General features: G+C 38.7%; 1 protein-coding gene across 2 annotated transcripts in view; it reads right to left on the bottom strand.

Moving 5' to 3' along the window:
* Positions 1-19,587, bottom strand: part of LOC132815011 (copine-3-like) — a 71,164-nt gene that overhangs the window by 42,178 nt on the left and 9,399 nt on the right. For both annotated transcript variants that reach the window (XM_060823639.1, XM_060823638.1), the window contains exons 2-3: positions 11,970-12,130; positions 5,132-5,311 (exon numbers count right to left, since the gene is read on the bottom strand). In XM_060823639.1, coding sequence (XP_060679622.1) covers positions 5,132-5,311; positions 11,970-12,098 — 309 coding nt within the window. In that variant the 5' untranslated portion in view covers positions 12,099-12,130. The remainder of the gene's footprint in view (positions 1-5,131; positions 5,312-11,969; positions 12,131-19,587) is intronic.

Raw genomic sequence — 19,587 nt, 5'->3', positions numbered from 1 at the left:
CCAAGAAAGTTGTTAGTGGGGATTCAGTGATGGTAACAAAAGAATGTCATTTTATTTTGTTGAAGATGGCCATTGCCTAGCACTGATGTGGCACAAATGTTACTTGCCAATTGTCAGCTTATATTTGGATATTTTGCAGGTCTTGCTATTGTTGGATACTGGACGGCTTCAGGAATGGTGCTGAACCTTGTTTGCTGATAATTGCACACCCACACTTCAACTTTATGATGGAGGGAAGGACATTGCTATGACCTGAGATTGTCTGGGCCTGGGACATTTTGCTGAGAAATTCCTGCTGAGCGAGCCTGGAGCTGAGTCAACTGACCTTTAATAACTATATAACTGACCTTTACGCCAGGTATGACTTTGCTGGGGGTTTAGGAAAGGAATAGAGCTTCAGCTTGCAGACTTCTATGTTGATAATTCATATTTTCAGAGTCATCAGCAAGGAAACAGACCCTTCGGTCCAACTCGTCCATGCCGACCAGATATCCTAAAATAATCTAGTCCAATTTGCCAGCACCTGGCCCATATCCCTCCAAACCCTTCCTATTTATATACCCATCCAGATGCCTTGCAATGTTGCAATGGTACCAGCCTCTATCACTTCTTCTGGCAGCTAATACCATACGCGCACCACCCTCTGCATGAAAAAGTTACCCGTTAGGTCCCTTTTAAATCTTTCCCCTAGTTCTGGACTCCCCTATTCCAGTGAAAAGACTGTCTATTTATCCTATCTATGTCCTTCATGATTTTATAAACCTCTGTTAGGTCACCCTTCAGCTTCCGATGCTCCAAGGAAAACAACCCCAGCCAATTCAGCGCTCTCTATAGCTTAAATCCTCAAACCCTGGCAACACCCTTGTAAATCCTTTCTGAACCCTTTCAAGTTTCACAACATCCTTCCAATAGGAAGGAGACCAGAATTGCACGCAATAATCCAAAAGTGGCCTAACCAATGTCCTGGACAACCGCAACATGACCTCCTAACTCCAATGCTCAGTGCTCTGTCCTATAAAGGAAAGCATACCAAATGCCACCTTCTACTTGCGACTCCATTTTCAAAGAACTATGAACCTGCACACCAAGGTCTCTCTGTTCAGCCATACTCCCCTATTAAGTGCACAAGTCTTGCCCTGATTTTCCTTTTCAAAAATGCAGCACCTTGCATATTTTGTTTTGAATGTTTGATTAGAACTGATAAATCGCAGCTCATGTTACATACAGAAACCTAAGCCAGGCTTTTTTTTATTATCATGAGTCTAACTCATGGAGAATTTTGAATACTTTGGATCAGGTCTTTTAACTTTTTTGACAACCTCAGGAATCGTGGAATTCAAATCTCATTACAACTTGCCAAGTGGGTTGTAACCCATTATTATTCTTTATTAGCCATAATGGGGAATACAAAAGCAGGGAGATCCTACTAGAACTGTATCAGCTGGAGTACTGATCACTACAATATAGCAGGGACATGACCACACTAGACAGACGGCACAGAAGAGATTTGAAGATGTATCTTAAATAAAGTTTTAGCAGAGGAATGATTGAATAGGCTCTGGTTATTTTCTTTGTAACAGAACAGGCTGTGGTAAGATGAGGTGATGGTGGTGATGTATAAATTCAGAGCCCTGGATACGGTGATTCGGAAGCACCTATTTCCTATAGTGGGGAGGTCAATAACCAGGGTAATTAGAACAGTTAAAAGGAGAAATACTTCCACCCACATCCAGAACTCACAACCCAAAATGGTGCTCAAGATAGAAAACTTCATCAAGTACAGTATTCAGATGACTGGATACTTGGATAGTTGTTTGGCCAGCATGGACAAGACAAGCTCAATTGCCTTCCTCTAAGTTGTATTTTTCTACATTTCTGTACCTAAGATACACAGTTCAATTTCAGGACAATTAATTGTGAATTCCTTGGGTTGTTAATATTTTAGTTTAAATCTGGGATTCTAATAAAAATAAAACTTATATTTTAACAAACAAATATTGAAAAAACAGGTAGATTTGAAATAAAATAGCAAAGAAAGCAATTTAATATTTATTTTCATACATTTAAATTTCAAAATAATTGAGAATTACTAAGAATAGAATCTGACATGGATTGAAAAGCATTCTTGGCTTTAAACCAAATCAGCTTTGAACTATGTCACAGCAGATATATTAAAGTTTTATGATCTAGATGATTGAAAATACAAAGCAAGTAGTCTAATCTTAAAAAGAGATCAAATACTTTTTTGACACTGCCAGAGAGTCAAGTTGCTTTCAAGATAGAAAAGTATCAAAACTCAGATTAAAACAGCAACTCACCCAAATCAGTTCGCAAAGGATTGTACAGACAGCAAAACAGTTGGGTGAATATGAGGCCTAGTTCATTGACTGAATACAGTGACATATTACCCAATCAGAAACATAGATCCAGAGGTTTTTTTTTCTCTTTCTTGAGATGGGAAAGATTTAAAAAGGGACCTAAGGGGCAACTTTTTCACACAGAGGGTGATGCATACATTACATCTCTATGAGTGAGTGAGTGAGTGCGCGCGCACGTATGTGGTGTGCATGTATAATCACTGGTAAGGTTAAAATTTGTTGCTGATCCGTAAATACAAAAACAGAGTGGCTTGGTACATCATTTTAGACGTCATGTGAGCATTCCGATCACAACCACATTGCTGTGATCTAGAGTCTCACACAATCCAGACTGGGCAAATTTGACAGATTTACTTCCCTAAAAAGGGCATGAGTGAAAAAAAGGAGGTTGGACAATGATTGATGATGGCTGCTTGACTAGTGCAAGCTGGACAGGTTGCATGCACCTGGTTAGGACCACAACAGATATCCTGAAGAAATATTTGCGAGTGCAGTCGGGAGGTTGGGATGTCTTCAACTAAAATGGCAGGGAGATGGGATCCTGTACAGGGAGGCAGAAGTAATGGAAACAAGGGAGAAAATCAAAAGACAAGAGAAAAATCAGAGAAGAGATAGGCAGAGAATTTAAGAGCAAGGACCAAACAGGGTCACAGCGCAAAATTTATGCGAATAGGACTCAAAATGTTAAGACGATAAGTTTTAAGGTCTTGTGACTTAAATATGTTGGAGCATTAGCACTAAATCTGCAAGATCATGATCTGTGAATTCACCTATCTGCACCAAAAAGTATTAAACAAAATTCAATAATAGTGCAAGCAAAACTCGTATAAGCATTATTTTTAAACTTTGTTAACCAGCTCTACAGTCACAAATTTCTTTATGCACAGGGGTTCTCAAGAACAGAACCCCTGCATGTATGGAGAAATAACTATAGTTGCGCAAATAGATATAAGCAGGTATGATATGGTTTGGGATTATAGAGTTGTGGCTGCTGAGTAACCAGGGATAGAAACTGAAAATCCAGGGTTTTGAGTTTATAAGAAAGGACAGACGAAAAGGAAAAGGTGGTGGGATCGCATTAAAGAAGTCTTCAGTGTAATAGTGAGGAAGGATATTAGCTCAGGTGAAGTAGAATCCCATAGTAAGTAGGGTATAGAAACACAAAGGGGCAAAAAATAATATGGAAGTCGTACATAGACCCTTAAACTTCAGCAGTAATGTTGGGAAGATATTAAACAAGAAAACAGAAATGCAAGTAATAAAGGTAAAGCTGTAATTGTGGATCAGCTTAATATGCATATAGATTGGGTATAGAGGGTAAAGAGAGAAAGCAAGAACAGGATTTGGGATCATCAGCAATGATTATATTGAAGGAGCAGGTTCAAAGGGTGAATGCCTACTTCTGCTTCTATTATTGAGAATAGATTTCACTTCTACACTTTTAATTACAACTTGAATTTACATTTCTCCAGCTGTCATGGTAGGATATAGACCTATGACACTGTAAACTTCAAAACTTTGACTGTTCAGGGAATAAAAAAAATCAGCAATAACTCTTTCTGGAATAAACCATTTCCTGAGAAGAAAGGAACAAAGAGCAACTATCACAAGTGAATTAAAAGCAACATGCTAACTAACCATCACTGGGAAAAAAAAAAAGAGTTGAAGCAACATAAATAATCTATTTCATGGGAGAGAAAAAAGACAGTTAATACCGAATGCAGCAAGAAACAGGGAAATTGTTGTGCAAAGGTAATGTCCCTGCTCTGGGCCAGGAGGCCTAAGTTCAAGTCCCACATGCTCCGTAAGTGTGTAACATCTCTGAACAGATGAATTAGAAAAATTAGGTGAAATTAAAAAAAACACAAGCTACAGACTTGATGACCCCAGAAGCACAATCAACATTACTGATGATTCTTTAAGTTGATTCATCTGCAATGTCACAACAGAAAATTCTCTAGACAGAAAATCCGAAAAGACTTCAACTTCAGGATTCTTTGGTAGCAGAACTTAACAACAACAAGCATGCCAATTGAACCTTGGACATCCAGAAACAGGCGCTGCTGCTTGAAATCATAGCTAGTAAACTGGGCAATAGCCAAGTTGAGTTGTGAGGCTTAACATGTTACTTGAAGGATCTTATTTTTGTTGCTGTTTGTAATAAAAGTTTAAAGAATTGTTTCAGTATTTGATTGTGAGATTTCTTAATAAGTGGCCAAATTACGAACAGTTTGTGCAACAATAGATTTTGGATAACTAGTCTTGAGAGGTACAGTTCATCACAGCCCAGTTGAACAATGACTGTGTAATTCAACTAGAATCCTAAATTACATTATGCTTAGTACAATTAAAAAGCCTGATAATAATATTGAATATATATTATATATACCACATGCTCAATAAGGCATGAAATAAGTTATCATAGAGTTGTAACCATTACTTCAATAATTGGCCCTTGTATGTGCAGAGTTAGGAAAGTTATCACATGGTATGTGATCATTTCTTTCTTGGGTTTTGGCATGTAAATAGGTAAATGATGTTCAGTCAATGCTGCATTTTAATTTTATTCATATTTGTTTAACTTAGGGCAAAAATGGGTAAACGTCTGGTTACATCAAAAGGTAAATTGAGAATTTACTTTGAAAACAAAATTTGTGAATAATCAACAATTTCTAATCACTGAATGACCCAGACTAATGAAATTCCCAAAGTATTTGAGAAAAAAGTAACTGCAACAAAAACATTTTATTCACCTGTCCCAGGGTGCATTCAAAATGTCCCAGGAAGTCATCATCCTTCAAGTCAATTGTTTTGTTGTCAATATCATAAATTCCAAACTTCAATTTCTGAACCTGCTCAAAATAGTAATCCACCAGGAATCTTTTTGAGAATTTTGGGGCAAGGCAGTTTTTAACTCTCTCTGTCCGATCAATCTGTAAAATAATAATTTCACGTTAACAAACAAAATTAAATCAAAAACAATAAAACAAATATACGCAGATACGAGATAGTTGCAAATTATATAAAGTAATTAACAACAGGGTTGCTAAGGCAAATAGGCCACACCTCACTGGAAAAATTGGTTTTCATGATGTATACTATTGTTAATGCATATGTCAGAATCCTAGTTCAGGGTTAAAAACTTAGTTATGAATCTTTAAATCCTGTTAATTGATGCAGATCATGCACCCATTTGCCACAGAACAGTATTAAAAATTGCTAAGGGAGTGTCAATCCATCATCCTGGTCTGGAAAGGGAATATTTTAAACAATCAAGTCTCATTCTAATATGGGAGGTGGGGGGATGCATTTGAAAATTTTAAAACTTCCAAATTTTATATTTAATATTATTTCTTCTTGCTTCATCAGTGCAATAAATATTTTCCTCTCTAAGTCTCTTGCCACACAAAATTGTCTAATTCACCCTCCTTCATGATCATTTCTCTTATTTCCTTCTCAATCCATGGTTAAGGGTTACAATGTTTGACCTGTTTGTCACCGAGATCACCTTTCTCTTATTCTTCAAATCCAAAATTCTCAACAGATAACATCCCATTCAGTTTTGAATTCTACCAGAGTGCGCTCAGGTAGGATGACCGATGAATGGACTTTCTAATGTCAAATAATGTCGATTTTGCCTCACATACGTCCTGTGTAGTGTAACCTGTATGCCCTACTCTGTTCAAGTTTTTTCTTCACCCTACGATCTGTATGTCCTTGCTTACTATGATCTGCCTGTACTGTGCACAAAGTTTTTCACTGTACTTAGGTACACGTGACAACAAATCCTATCAACTAAATCAAATTAGATTAGATCCCCTACAGTATGGAAATAGGCTCTTTGGCTCATCAAGTCCATACCGGCTCTCCGAAGAGTAAGCCACCCAGACCCATTCGCCTATGTTTACCGTTGACTAATGCACCGAACACAATGGGCAATTTAGCATGGCCAATTCACTTGACCTGCACATCTTTGCATTGTGGGAGGAAACCAGAGCACCCAGAGAATCCTTGGATGCTGCCTGACCTGCTGTGCTTTAACCAGCAACACATTTTCAACTGTGATCTCCAGCATCTCAGACCTCATTTTTTACCCTTTAAAACCCATGCAGACACAGGGAGAACGTGCAAACTCCACACATAGTTGCCTGAAGTTGGAATCAAACCCGGGTCCCTGGCGCGGAGAGACAACAGTGCTAACCATTGAGCTACCATGTCGCCTTGAGTTTCTTCACTTCTCTTACAGGCAAAAGATGTGCTCTAGCTCTTAGGAATTCACTTTGAATTTACCTCAGTGTTCTATTGTCCAAGGTGTAAGATTTTTTACATCGGTCTACTAACAGTTGGCTAGGAGACCCTCCTCAATACTTCCTGGCTCACTTACTCCAGAATCAGATAACAGCCTTTGCTACTAGCCTCAACTGCTTCCATGCTCAAAACTTTAAAACTTTTTCTTCCCTGCTTCAGACATTTAATTAACATGCTTCTTCTGGTGAGAAAACAGATGGATAACCTTAATACAAAAGGGCACGTCCACTAAAATCTATCCTCTCAGTAATGCGTCACAGCTGGGATGTCCCAAGAATTGAAAACAGTTTTTCAATACTTCAAAGACCTTCCATTGTGTACTCATTGAAGAAAAATTTGAAAGCACTCTATGTGAATATTTTCAACCCCTTATAATGATTTCCATAGTCATTGACTCACCACCACGACTCAAAAGGATCAATCCACTGCTCAGTGTTTTCCCAATTACAACTCTGACCTTTTCACATAACTATGGGCTATCCTACGAACTGCAATTTCTTCACATTTGTTTAGACTCTCAAATGCCGATTCTTTCCATTAATCTTTTAGAAATTAAATTCTTAAACCATATAAATCATTAAACACTAATGTATCTCTCATCGAATCAATCTAAACATCATGGCAAAGACAGAACACAGGGGGTTAACACCTTCAACATATTGTCTAGCTAACACCAATTGTTACAGCTAACCTGAGAATGCAACTTTTAAGTTTGTGTGATTTACACATGAAAGAAGTGAAACTATCATGGTATTCAAACAGATGAAAGACTCAACAGACAATCAAGGTATTTTCAGTTTCAATTGAATAATTTCAGTTACATCATACTGTAAATTTTTGCTATAAATTCTGTACCTTACAATGGTGTCCTCCACAACCACCTGATGAAGGAGCGTCATTCCAAAAGCTAGTGTGCTTCCAATTAAACCCGTTGGATTATAACCTGGTGTTGTGTGATTTTTAAACTTATTTCAATGCATTTCTTGCTGCTCTCTTACCTTTTACTCTCTATAGAAGTCAATCAATCAAACTGTCCTTAACTTATTCTAAATCCTATAACCCCATCACATATAGTTGTTGTTGAGGTACATAGAATTCTTAAAATTCTCTCTTCTTCAAATCCTTTGAGAGCTTTCCTTTTCCACAACTCTAAATCGCCACTGGCCCCATAATCCTCAGAAATATCTGTGCCTCTTGAATCACAATACTTTAAATCGCACCTTACCTACCTAAGTTCAAAACTCTGAAATCATAGAAAACTGGTCTGGTGGCAGTATAGAAGGCCATTCAACCACATTTGTCCATACTTGGAAGGACCCTATAGCCACTCACTGCCTTCTCCCTGTAGGTCTGCACTTTCCTTCGGGTAACAATGTATTTCGCTCATTAATTCCTCAATTGAATCTGCCTCCAGCACATACAAAAAGCATATTCAAGGTCCAAATCACTTACTCCATGAAAGAGATTTCTACATGTCATCATGGCTTTTGAAATTTAAGCATGTACTTACAGTAGTTGAAGCGGACTAGGTTTCTGGCTGCCATTAAAAGAATCAAAACCACTCAGCAAGTCTCGACATCCAGACTTCAATATGAATCGAATTTAGAGTGTAAAAACAAGGTTTTAAAAAGGTTTAACTCTATCAGCAGATCCTCTTAAAATTGCAACAAATTGTATCTGTAAAGCATCTTTTTCATAAAATGCCCAAGGCTCTTTACAGGAGCATTATAAAGCAAAACCAGACATCTACCCACAAAAAGGTGTAATTAGAGAAGAGGGGCCATTAAGGTTAGTCAAAGGAATATCTCAAGACACCAGCTATAATATGCACATTTGCCCTTCTTGCCAAGACTGGCTCTGACAAGCCAAACAGAACTGAATTATCCAAAGTATTAAAATAGAAAGATAACTGAAGAACATTAGGTCAACAACTTGATTTCCTATAGATTCAGTTCTTTGCAGAGATCCATTGATGAGATTCAATTTAATCTTGTCCATATAAAATGTATCTGCTCCACAGAAGCCTGACAACAATTTGTTTTTGCATTTACTAAAATGAACTAAAGCAAAACATTTGCATGATCTAGTCATGATAACTGGCCTGTTTCTGACCCCTGACATCCTATGTGCCTTTCAGGTCCTGCTCGCAAAATATTCATGTGATAGGATCTGTACACACAAATGACTTGATTGGGCCACGTTCTCCCCGCATCTGCATTGGTTTCAACTGAGTGCAGGTTTTTCCACACTCGGTCCAAAGATGTACAAGTTAGGTGTACTGGTCATGCTAAATTGGCCCATAGCGTCCAGGGATGCGCTGGCTAGGTGGACTAGACAAGGTAAGTGGGCAATTATGGGGATAGGGTGGGATACCCTTCAGAGGGTCAGTGTAGATTTGATGGGCCAAAAGGACATCTACCTGCACTGTAGGAACTCTTTGATCCTAGGAGCTTGATGCACAATTAGCACCACCAAGCATTACCTGGAGCCAGGAGCTGCCTTCAGAGTATAAGAGAAAAAACAGACAGCTGATATGATGGTGCTTGCTGCTGCCTTAGTGGAGAGGAAGCAGTACATCAGAATATCAGCAACCTCAACACACAAAAATAGACAAAGTACAAAGGAAAGACAATCCTTTTGATCTGTCACAAGATCCTTCAGCATAAATAAAACTAACTTTTGTCTGAACCTGAGAGCTATGCATTAGTGATCACCAGACTGCTTCAGTTTGGCAATTGATTATTGCATTCTTGCATTTCATGACCTGTTAACAAGGTCCTCAAGGAGCTCAACAACATGTTAATTGAAGGCAAGCCAGTCTTGACTGTAGCTCAGTTTAAAGCATTTAAAAAGAAGCATTGGACATTGTCATTCTATGCTTGGACACTACTTTTCAAAACATATCCATTCTTCCCTTGAAGGTCAAAAATAATTGAAAGACCTGGCTGTAAACTCCAACCAATAACTCCCTGAAATGCAATGTGAGAACATGATCCAACTTGGTTCTGATGCCTTGTTCCCATCCAAATTTTAAGTGCACTAATAACATTGATGTTTTAGACTTACAAAACAGCTGCAGTGGCAAGATAAAGGACAGCAAAAGTTTTAAACAATCACCAAGCATGTGTCTCTTAATAATTTTGAAAAGTTCATGTATACAGACCCCTTCCAATTATATACACAAATCCTTACAGATGCAGGGCAAATTGACCAGGGGATTTAAATTTTTTAAAAATTGGATTACTTAGCACTCTTAAGGTGAAAATAGGAAACAAAAGTACAGACGTCATCTAGAACTTTATGGATCACAAGTATGACCTCAGCTGTAAACATTTCTGGGCACTGCACTTCAGAGAAGATGTAAAAATATGATAAAAGGGTTCAAAGGGCATTTGTCAGGATATTCCTGGTTACAAGGTACTTTAGCTGCAAAAATTAATGTATCAAGGCAAATTAAGAGGTGACTGATGAGGTTCTTAAGATGAGAAATTTTGATATTAAAAAAGGCTACCTCTGATGAGTGGGTCAAAAATTAGAGCTCTCAAATTCAAAACTCAAATTACAGAGATCTCAAAAGGGAGATTTAAATGGTGCTTATTCAGAACTGTCAAGACCAGAAATGTTCCAGCAAAAAAGGTGTTGGAAAGTAACTCCTTAAAATACTTTTTAAGGAAGGACAGTTTAGAAAAGCATTCAAGGGCAAGGGATTTGATAGTTCACAGGCAAAAGAGAGGAATGTGAATTTCAGCACAACTGTTCTGATCCAAAAAGGAAAAAAAACTAAGGAATATTTGGAATTTACCTAAATTGCCCGTGGAATCTAATTGTTTCTATGAGAAGGTGTAAAAGGAATGGAGTTTTCAGTTGTTTTAAAGGAGTCAATTGTAATTTTCTTGGCTATTAAATGCTGGTCCTGAGGATGTGAATTTGCTGGAAGCAATATCAACAAGAAGGAAGTTAGCAAATAAAGTAGCTTGCAAAGGCAAAGAGAATTGCAAGACAAATGACGACTAAAATTACAAGATGATCAGATAACAGGTACATACACAAAAAGCAAAGACAGAATGGAACACGCAGAATTTGTGAGGCGAAATAGCAAAGCTGTCTATATGCTGTTTTCTGTTCAGCAGCAAGTAAAATAGAACTCAAAAAGGAAATTACAAGCAATCTAAAGGAACCTGAAATTTTCTTTAAAAAAAAGGCCATGTAAATAGCTGTGTCCAAAAAGAGCTCAGTATGCATCAGAGGATGTGATCATGAACTAGGTACATTCACTTGATTCCTTTATATTCAATTGTCAAAAAGCGTGGTGTTAGGGAAAGCACAGCCTAAGCTCCAGCTCCTGATGAAGAGCTTATGCTCGAAACATCGACTCTCCTGCTCCTCAGATGCTGCCTACTGGCTGTTCTTTTCTAGCACCACACATTTTGACTAATCTCCGGCATCTGCAATCCTTACTTTCTCCCAATTACAAAGGAACTCTAGAAAGCTATGCAATTAGGCTGTTTGTGACCTGAGAAGGTGACAAAAAAAAGGGTTTGTTGGTGACAAGTATTCCAATAAAAGCTTATGTTAGATTGGATTCCTGACCTACTCTATAGGAGTAAAGAACAGCATGTAGTATAGTGCTACATGCATAGAGAATAATGCATTTATGCACATCTTAGATGTATCTTTTTTGTATTGACTATTCCAAGTATTATTTATCTTTTTATTTGAATTATCATTTATATTTAATCCATGTTGAAGTTACAAAAAGTTAAACTTTGTTGGTTAAAAAAGTCTTAATATGGAGGAGGTTAGCAAATTTACAGCTTAATTTACAGTTCCCTCAGAGGGACTTTAACATTTCAGGAGGGTAACACAGGCAAGAGAGACCTTACGGCCTCTATCCATGCTGTAAGTTTCTACAATTGGGAATCAACAGTTTGAGGTGACTATGACAAGAAACGGAACCAGGAGAAGAAAGAGATGAAGAACAATGTTAAAAGACCATCATTCCTTTTGGACAAACTTGCTTCAGCACTTTTGAGAGTCAATGGAAACAGTGTACATAGCAATAATTCTCATCATTACTTCCATTTACAATAAAAGGCAAACATCAAAAACCTTCCCATATACAGATGCAGAAAATGGAAAATGATTTTGAAAAAGATGACAACAAAATCCAGAAGCTAACAGTGTTGATGAAATTAGATTACAATATCTTGAACTAGATTACTAGTGAAAATAAATGCTTTCATGACAAGCTTGAAGAAAAATACATTGAGGAAATATGCTTACCTCAGCCCACTGATTCTCGCCAGTACTTACGAATAACACACACAATGGATCAGACTTGGAACCAACATCTTTATCTAACAGATTCTCGCAGGAGATACTCAACTCCACTTTAGTCACACACTGTGCCATTTGTAAACTTGCAAAAATGCTGATGAGAATATCTGTAGATCAATTAAATTGAGCAAATTGTCAACTTTTAAAGCAAGAATTAAATATTTATGCAAAACACTATTTGCTTTAACAGTTCCCTAACCATTTCACATATTACCAAGATGGGAATGCAAGCTTCTCAACTGCTCCCAATTTTATACATGTGTAAGAGTCATTTAGCCTTCACTTGACACCTTTCTGATCACTCAGCCATCCACTTGTATGAATTAGGAATAAGCTGTAATTCTACAAGTCTATGTATTGGCCTTTGGTGCATCTCTCTTGTGCTACAGAATAGCATGATGTGTAATTCAACACACAGCTAAGCATTACTTACAGAGCTTGTATTTAATTAGGTACAACATGAAGGCAAGGCATACTGATACTGTAACATCCATTATTTAAGATAAGCCAAAGCTCTTAATGTATAGTTTAGCAGTCAACAAAATAATTCTGGTAGATAGGAAAAATAAGAGAAATTAAAAAGTTTAAAGCAAAATTCTAATGATTTTTAATACATGTTTAAGATAAGTAATGATTTTATTCATTAAAATAAGCCACTGAAAAAAAAACTGTAGTTCAATTTAATTTTAAATTGCAACAAATGTTGAATGAGAAAAGTTATCCATTTGGCTCTCTTGGCCAATACACCAATATGAAATCAAACTGTTGTTGCAATCTAACCATGTTACTTTCTTAAATACGTATTAGATGTCACACTACAATTCCAGGCATCCATAAAATATAAACTGTCCCCCTTAGTTTAAGTACTGGGAATTCTAGTCAAGTGCTAAAAGGGTAGGCAAATATTAAATCATTATCTACTGATTGGGACAGACCAAACTAAAAGCATCACCATCCTTATATCTTTGTGGTCTTTTAGAAAATCTATGTAAGGCCATAAATTTAGTTATATATCAGAGAGAGTGTTATTGCCGAATGCATGGCACACAAACACTAAACCAGTTTGAAGACTGTAGGAGCTTAAGGTGAAGGAACTCTTAGAAACAGTGATCATAACCTGATCAAATCTAAATAGCAATTTGAGAGAGAAGATAGAATCAGAGGTAATGGTATTACAGCAGAATTAAAGCAACTGTAGAGGCATGAGGAAGGAGTTGGGCAGAACTGACTGGGAGAGGGGCCTAGCAGGTAAGACAGTGGGACAGTAATGGCAGGATTTTCTGGGAGTAATTCAGGAGACACAGCAGAGATTCATCCTGAGGAAAAAGAAGCATGGTACAAGGAGGATGAGGGAACCATGTCTGACTAGGAAAGTCAGGGATAGCATAAAAGCAAAAGATAGCGGGAAACCGGAGGATTGGGAAGCTTATAAACACCGATAGAGGGCAAAAGAAAAATAAGGAGGAAGAAAATTAAATGTGAAGATAATATTGGCTAGCCAGTTATATGAAGGAAGACTAAGAGTTTCTTGAGATACATAAAGGACAAAAGAGAGGCAAAAGTGGACAATGGGCCACTGAAAAATGATGCAGGAGGGATAGTAGTGGGGAACAAAGATATGGCTGAGGAACTGCATAATTATTTTACATCAGTCTTTGTGGCAGAAGACACAAGTAATATCTAAAAATTCAAGATTGAGAGTGCAGAGCTAAGTATAGTAGCCATCACCAAGGAGAAGGTGCTAGAAAAAAAAAATGAATGGCCTGAAGGTGGATAAATCACCTGGACCAGATGGACTACATCCCAGAGTTCTAAAGGAGATAGCTGAAGAGATAGTGAAGGCATTGGTGGCAATATTTTGGTAATCACTAGAATCAGGGAGGGTCCCAGAGGACCAGAAAATTACTAACACAACACCCCTGTTTAAAAGGGGTGTAAGGCAGAAGAGGAAAAATTTCAGACCAATTAGCCTAACCTCGGTTGTGGGCAAGATCCTGGAATCCATTGTGAAGGACGAGAATTCTCAATACTTGGAAGCGTATGGTAAAACAGGGCAGAGTCAGCCTAGTTTCACCAAGGGGAGGGTCATGTTTGACAAATCTGCTAGAATTCTTTGATGAAGTAACAAGCAAATTAGACAAAAGAGAACCAATGGATGTTATTTACCTGAACTTCAAGAAGGCCACTGAGTAAGATGAGGGTCCATGGTGTTACAGACAAGGTGCTAGCATGGATAGAAGCTGTGCTGTCTGGCAGAAAGCAGAGAGGACAAATAGGTTTTTTCTCAGGATGGCAGCTGGTGACAAAGTGGTATTCCGCAAGGCTCAGTATTTGGACCACAACATTTCACTTTATGCATTAATGATCTAGATGAAGGAGGAGGGCATTCTGACTACATTTGCAGATGATTCAAAGATACGTAGAGGGACAGGTAACACTGAGGAGGTGGGGAGGCTGCAGAAGGATTTGGACAGGTTAGGAGAGTGGGCAAAGAAATGGCAGATGGAGTACAATATGCAAAAGTGTGAGGTCATGCACCTTGGTAGGAAGAATAAAGCCATGGACTATTTTCTAAATGGGGATAAAATCCAGAAGTCTGAAGTGCAGAGACTTGGGAGGTCTAGTTCAGGATTCTCTCAACATAAGTTTGTAGGTTGAGTCAACAGTTAGAACATAGAACATAGAACATAGAAGGATACAGCGCAGTACAGGCCCTTCGGCCCTCGATGTTGCGCCGACCGAATCCTACCTAACCTATACTAGCCCAATAACTTCCAAATGCCTATCCAATGCCCGCTTAAATGACCATAAAGAAGGAGAGTTCACCACTGATACGGGCAGGGCATTCCATGAACTCACAACCCGCTGTGTGAAGAATCTACCCCTAACATCTGTCCTATACCTACCACCCCTTAATTTAAAGCTATGTCCCCTAGTAACACCTGACTCCATTAGCGGTAAATAAGGCAAATGCAATGATGGCATTTATTTTGACAGGGCATGAATATAAAAGCAGGGATGTACTTCTGAGGCTCAATAAGGCTCTGGTCAGGTCACATTTGGGAGTACCGTGTGCAGTTTTGGGCCCAATATCTCAGGAAGGATGTACTGGCCCTGGAGCATATTCAAAGGAGGGTCACGAGAATGGTTCCAGGAATGAACAGTTTGACATGAGGAATGTTTGAGGACTCTTGGTCTATATTCAGTGGAGTTTAGAAGGATGAGGGGGGATTTAATTGAAACTTACAGAAGATTGAATGGCCTGGACAGAGCAAATGTTGGGAAGATGTTTCCATTGTAGAAGAAACTAGGTCCAGAGGGCACAGCCTTCAAATAAAAGGAAGACCTTTAAGAACAGAGATAAGGAGAAACCCCTCAGAGAGTAGTGAATCTATAGAATTAAATTGCCATGGAAGGCCATGGAGGCAGGTCATGGAGTATACATAAGATGAAGATAGATATGTTCTTGATTGTCAAGGGGATCAAGGCTTAAGGGAAGAAAAAAAAAGGTTGAGAAATGGATCAACCACGATTGAATGGTGGAGGAGACTCGATGCGTTGAATGGTCTAATTTCTGCTCCTACGTCTTATAGTCTCAATTACAAAAGGTAGTTCACAGCAGTGTCCTGGCAGCACTACTGCAGTGAGAATTCTGTGAGCTCCAACGTGCAGTATTGAAGTGATGAACTGGGCTCAAAAGTGAGTCCCAAGGATTGCCAATGCCAACCTCTCTATGGACGGAGGATGCAGGCAGTTGCTGCCCATGGATTGTGCCCTGATGTGTTGAGAAATGTTGACCAAGGTGAATACCCAGTGAAGAGTGCCAGACAGTTGCAGCTCCCATTTGCCCACTCAGATTTTCATGCGACAGTAATTGCTGATATCTAGATTCTCTCCAGTGCATAGGTGATAATGTGATGTTAATGCATGCAAACAGGCCTCTCATCAATCATCAGTGAAATTCTCATTTCATCATTAAAACCTTGAGTTGAAAATAATTATCTTGTGATTGGTTGGAATCTCTGTTTCCATTCTTGCCATATTTTCCTCACTGATTCAAGTTTTCCCACAACTTTCCAGCTCCTGATCACAAAACAATATGAAGGGATAGGCCAAATACAAATAATAAGAGATTAAATAGGTGTTGTACAAGTATCATCATCTTTTACTTCTGGAAATTAAGACTATGCTCAATACACATCTAAACGCAAATCAGAATTCCAATAATCTGAATTTATATCCAAGAAAGATCAAGGTTTAATTTTGGTGTGCCAACAGACTATGAAGTTTCAGAGTTTGCACAGTGGAAGGTATCAAGCAAAATAAAACACAAAATGTAACTACAGCCTCTAAATTGTTCATGTTTCTTACTTATAGCTAGAAAACATGATCATCTCCAACAAGAGAGAAGCTAGCCATGGCTCCTTGACATTCAAGGGCACACCATTGCTGAAACCCTGACTTCACACACTGGGCTTTAACCATGAACCAGATTACAAGAGCAGATGATTGGAAGCTAGGAATCTTGCAGCAAGTAACTCACCTCCTGACTCCCCAAAGCCTATCCGCCATCTACAAGAAACAAAGAAGTCACAATTGTGATGAAATACTTCCCAGTTGTCTGGATGAGTGCAGTTCAAAGAAATGAGATACTACCCAGGACAAAAACACATTCACTCCTTCTACCATCAACACTCAGCAGCAACAGTGTGTACTGCAGAAATTCACCAAAACTCTTTCCAAACAGCATCTTTCAAATCCATGGCCATTGCTATCTCAAAAGGACAGGGCAGCAGATAAGACAGGAACACCACCACCTGCAAGTTCCCCTCCAAGCCACACACCATCCTGACTTGGAAATACATCGCTGGTGTTGAGTCAAAGTACCCTAAGGGCATCGTGGGTAGACCTACAGCAAGTGAAATGCAGTGGTTTAAGGCGGCAAATCACCATCACATTCTCTGGGTCAACTAGGGACAGGTAACAAATGCTGGCCTTGCCAGTGACACCCACATCCTGTGAAGGAATTTTGAAACAACACAGGCAGAGGGCAGGTTCTCTGAAAAGGTAACTTGCATTGTGGTTGTAGTCTGTTTAAATGTTTTAAAACATTTCAATATACTTCATAAGTGTGTTATCAGATAAATTGCAACACTGAGCTACAAAAGGTTATAAAAGAACCGATAATCAAAAACTTGATAACAGAGAAAGTCAGGGATGCCCAAACACTGGGACGGAATGACAGACAGACGCAAAGAATATTAAGGAAGGAATTACACATTTTGCAGAACTAATGCTTTGCTGCCAAATACATGGCAAAGGAACTGAAGGATACAAAAAGAAGGCATAATTAAAAGAATACAGAGATCTTAAGTATATAGGGCTACAGCAGACGACGACGACGACGACGACGACAACAATGTCCTACAGGGTCTATTTCAGGTGTGGAAACACAACTGAATAGGTTCAAACACAAAATTTGGAAATGATGAGCACAGATTTGGAATTAAGAAAACCCTCAATGATTTGATAAGAACAACCTGAACATAAGTTGACAGTATGCAAGGACAAATAAAAATAACTGGGTGAAAGAAACCAAATTATTTTTGAAGTTAGGTGAAACGTAATTATGGCACACTAACATGAGACGGCACACTAAGTACACACTGTTTACTTAACCCTGTATAATTCATATTTTGACAACATAAGACTACTATCTTGTTAATCAGGTCGAGACAAGCTGCCTGTTTTCTCGCCGCTGTGAAATATACTTTTATGTTTCCGACAGCAGTATTGTACATATATTTCAATGTTGACTCTTCATGCTCTCTGCTTTTAGAGCATCAAGTCTACTTCACTCAACCCCTTTTCAGACAAAGGGATGCAGCCTGGTCATATCCCAAGAGAAAATGCTGTCAGTAATGCCAGGAATATTAAAACAATGAATGAATTTATACAACATCCATTGTTTACTATCCACAACTTGATGTGAGACAGAATAGGGTAATGATATTTTGCCAGTAGTTTGCACAATACAATGTGCTATGACTAAAATAAGTCTACCTCAAGATTCTAAACAGATAATTATTTATAAATATAGCTTTATTTGCAAATCTGATTACTCTAACGCCATATAACTTCCAAATTTTGGTGGGTGGTTTCAGACAAGAGTCGCAAAACCCTTTGCAGCAGATATTGGTATAGAAACTATAGAAATGGTAACTGATTTGGTCATTGAGTCTGGAGTTACATACAAACATCACAGTTTAAAATGTGATTGCATTCGAAATTTTTTTAAAGTTACAGAATGCATGCAATCGATTGTAGTTTCATTAAATGCCATTGCATCAGCAGATAAAGAGTGCCAACAAAAGCGTAATCATTTTCTGTCAATTGTATCTGCATCCTGCTTAGCTGGCTGCTGACAGAATCAATATCTTGTTACATACAGGAGGTTATATTGAGCATTAATCTTATTTTCCTTAATTTGTAACAGAGTCCTACACTGAAAAATGTTCCAGATCCTCAGACAATAGCTGAAAAATGTGTTGCTGGAAAATCGCAGCAGGTCAGGCAGCATCCAAGGGGCAGGAGAATCAACGTTTCGGGCATAAGCCCTTCTTCGGGAATGAGGAAGGTGTGCCAAGCAGGCTAAGATAAAAAGTAGGGAGGAGGGACTTGGGGGAGGGGCATTGGGAATGCAATAGGTGGCAGGGGGTTAAGGTGAGGGTGATAGGCTGGAGAGGGGGTGGGGGCGGAGAGATCGGGAAGAAAAGATTGCAGGTCAAGAAGGCAGTGCTGGGTCCGAGGGTTGGGACTGATATAAGGTTGGGTGGGGGGGAAATGGGGAAGCTGGAGAAATCTGCATTCATCCCTTGTGGTTGGAGGGTTCTTAGGCGGATGATGAGGTGCTCTTCCTCCAGGCGTCGTGTTGCTATGGTCTGGCGATGGAGGTGGCCAAGGACTTGCATGTCATTGGTAGAGTTGGAGGGGGGAGTTAAAGTGTTCAGCCACAGGGCTGTTGGGTTGGTTGGTGTGGGTATCCCTCAGACATTGCATTGCATGTGTAATTGTGCTCATGGGAGGATGGGTATATAAAGTTGTCAAAAATCCTCTAACACTGTAATGACTGGAGATTTAACTGACACAAATGCAGACCACATATCACTTTTTACTACAGTTATGAATCTAAGAAACCCTTCTTCACACATTCTGGCTAAAAAGCTTCAAGTCAGGGGATTGCTACACTTTAGACCATCAATATAGAGGAATTGATTTTTGTATACAGCTATTCCTTGCTTACCACAAAATGGCATGTTCAATGATATAAAGTGCCAAAGGCAAAAAAGGGAGTTGGGTCCTCCCATCAGTAAACATTCAGTAGCAGTAGTCAGGATATGGGGAAGAAAGTAAACCAGGATATAGAAAAGGCATTAAGAAAGGCACGATTACAATAACCTTGGGGAATTTCAATATGCAGGTGGACTGGGAAAATCAGTCTGGTAGTGGATTTCAACAAAAGGAATTTGTGAGATTTCTACAAGATGGATTTTTGAAGCTGTTT

This window comes from Hemiscyllium ocellatum, chromosome 4, assembly GCF_020745735.1.
Source record: "Hemiscyllium ocellatum isolate sHemOce1 chromosome 4, sHemOce1.pat.X.cur, whole genome shotgun sequence".
Classification (NCBI taxonomy): Eukaryota; Metazoa; Chordata; class Chondrichthyes; order Orectolobiformes; family Hemiscylliidae; genus Hemiscyllium; species Hemiscyllium ocellatum.
The sequence above is the reverse complement of the archived record's forward strand: the minus strand, read 5'-3'. Positions and strand labels throughout refer to the sequence as shown.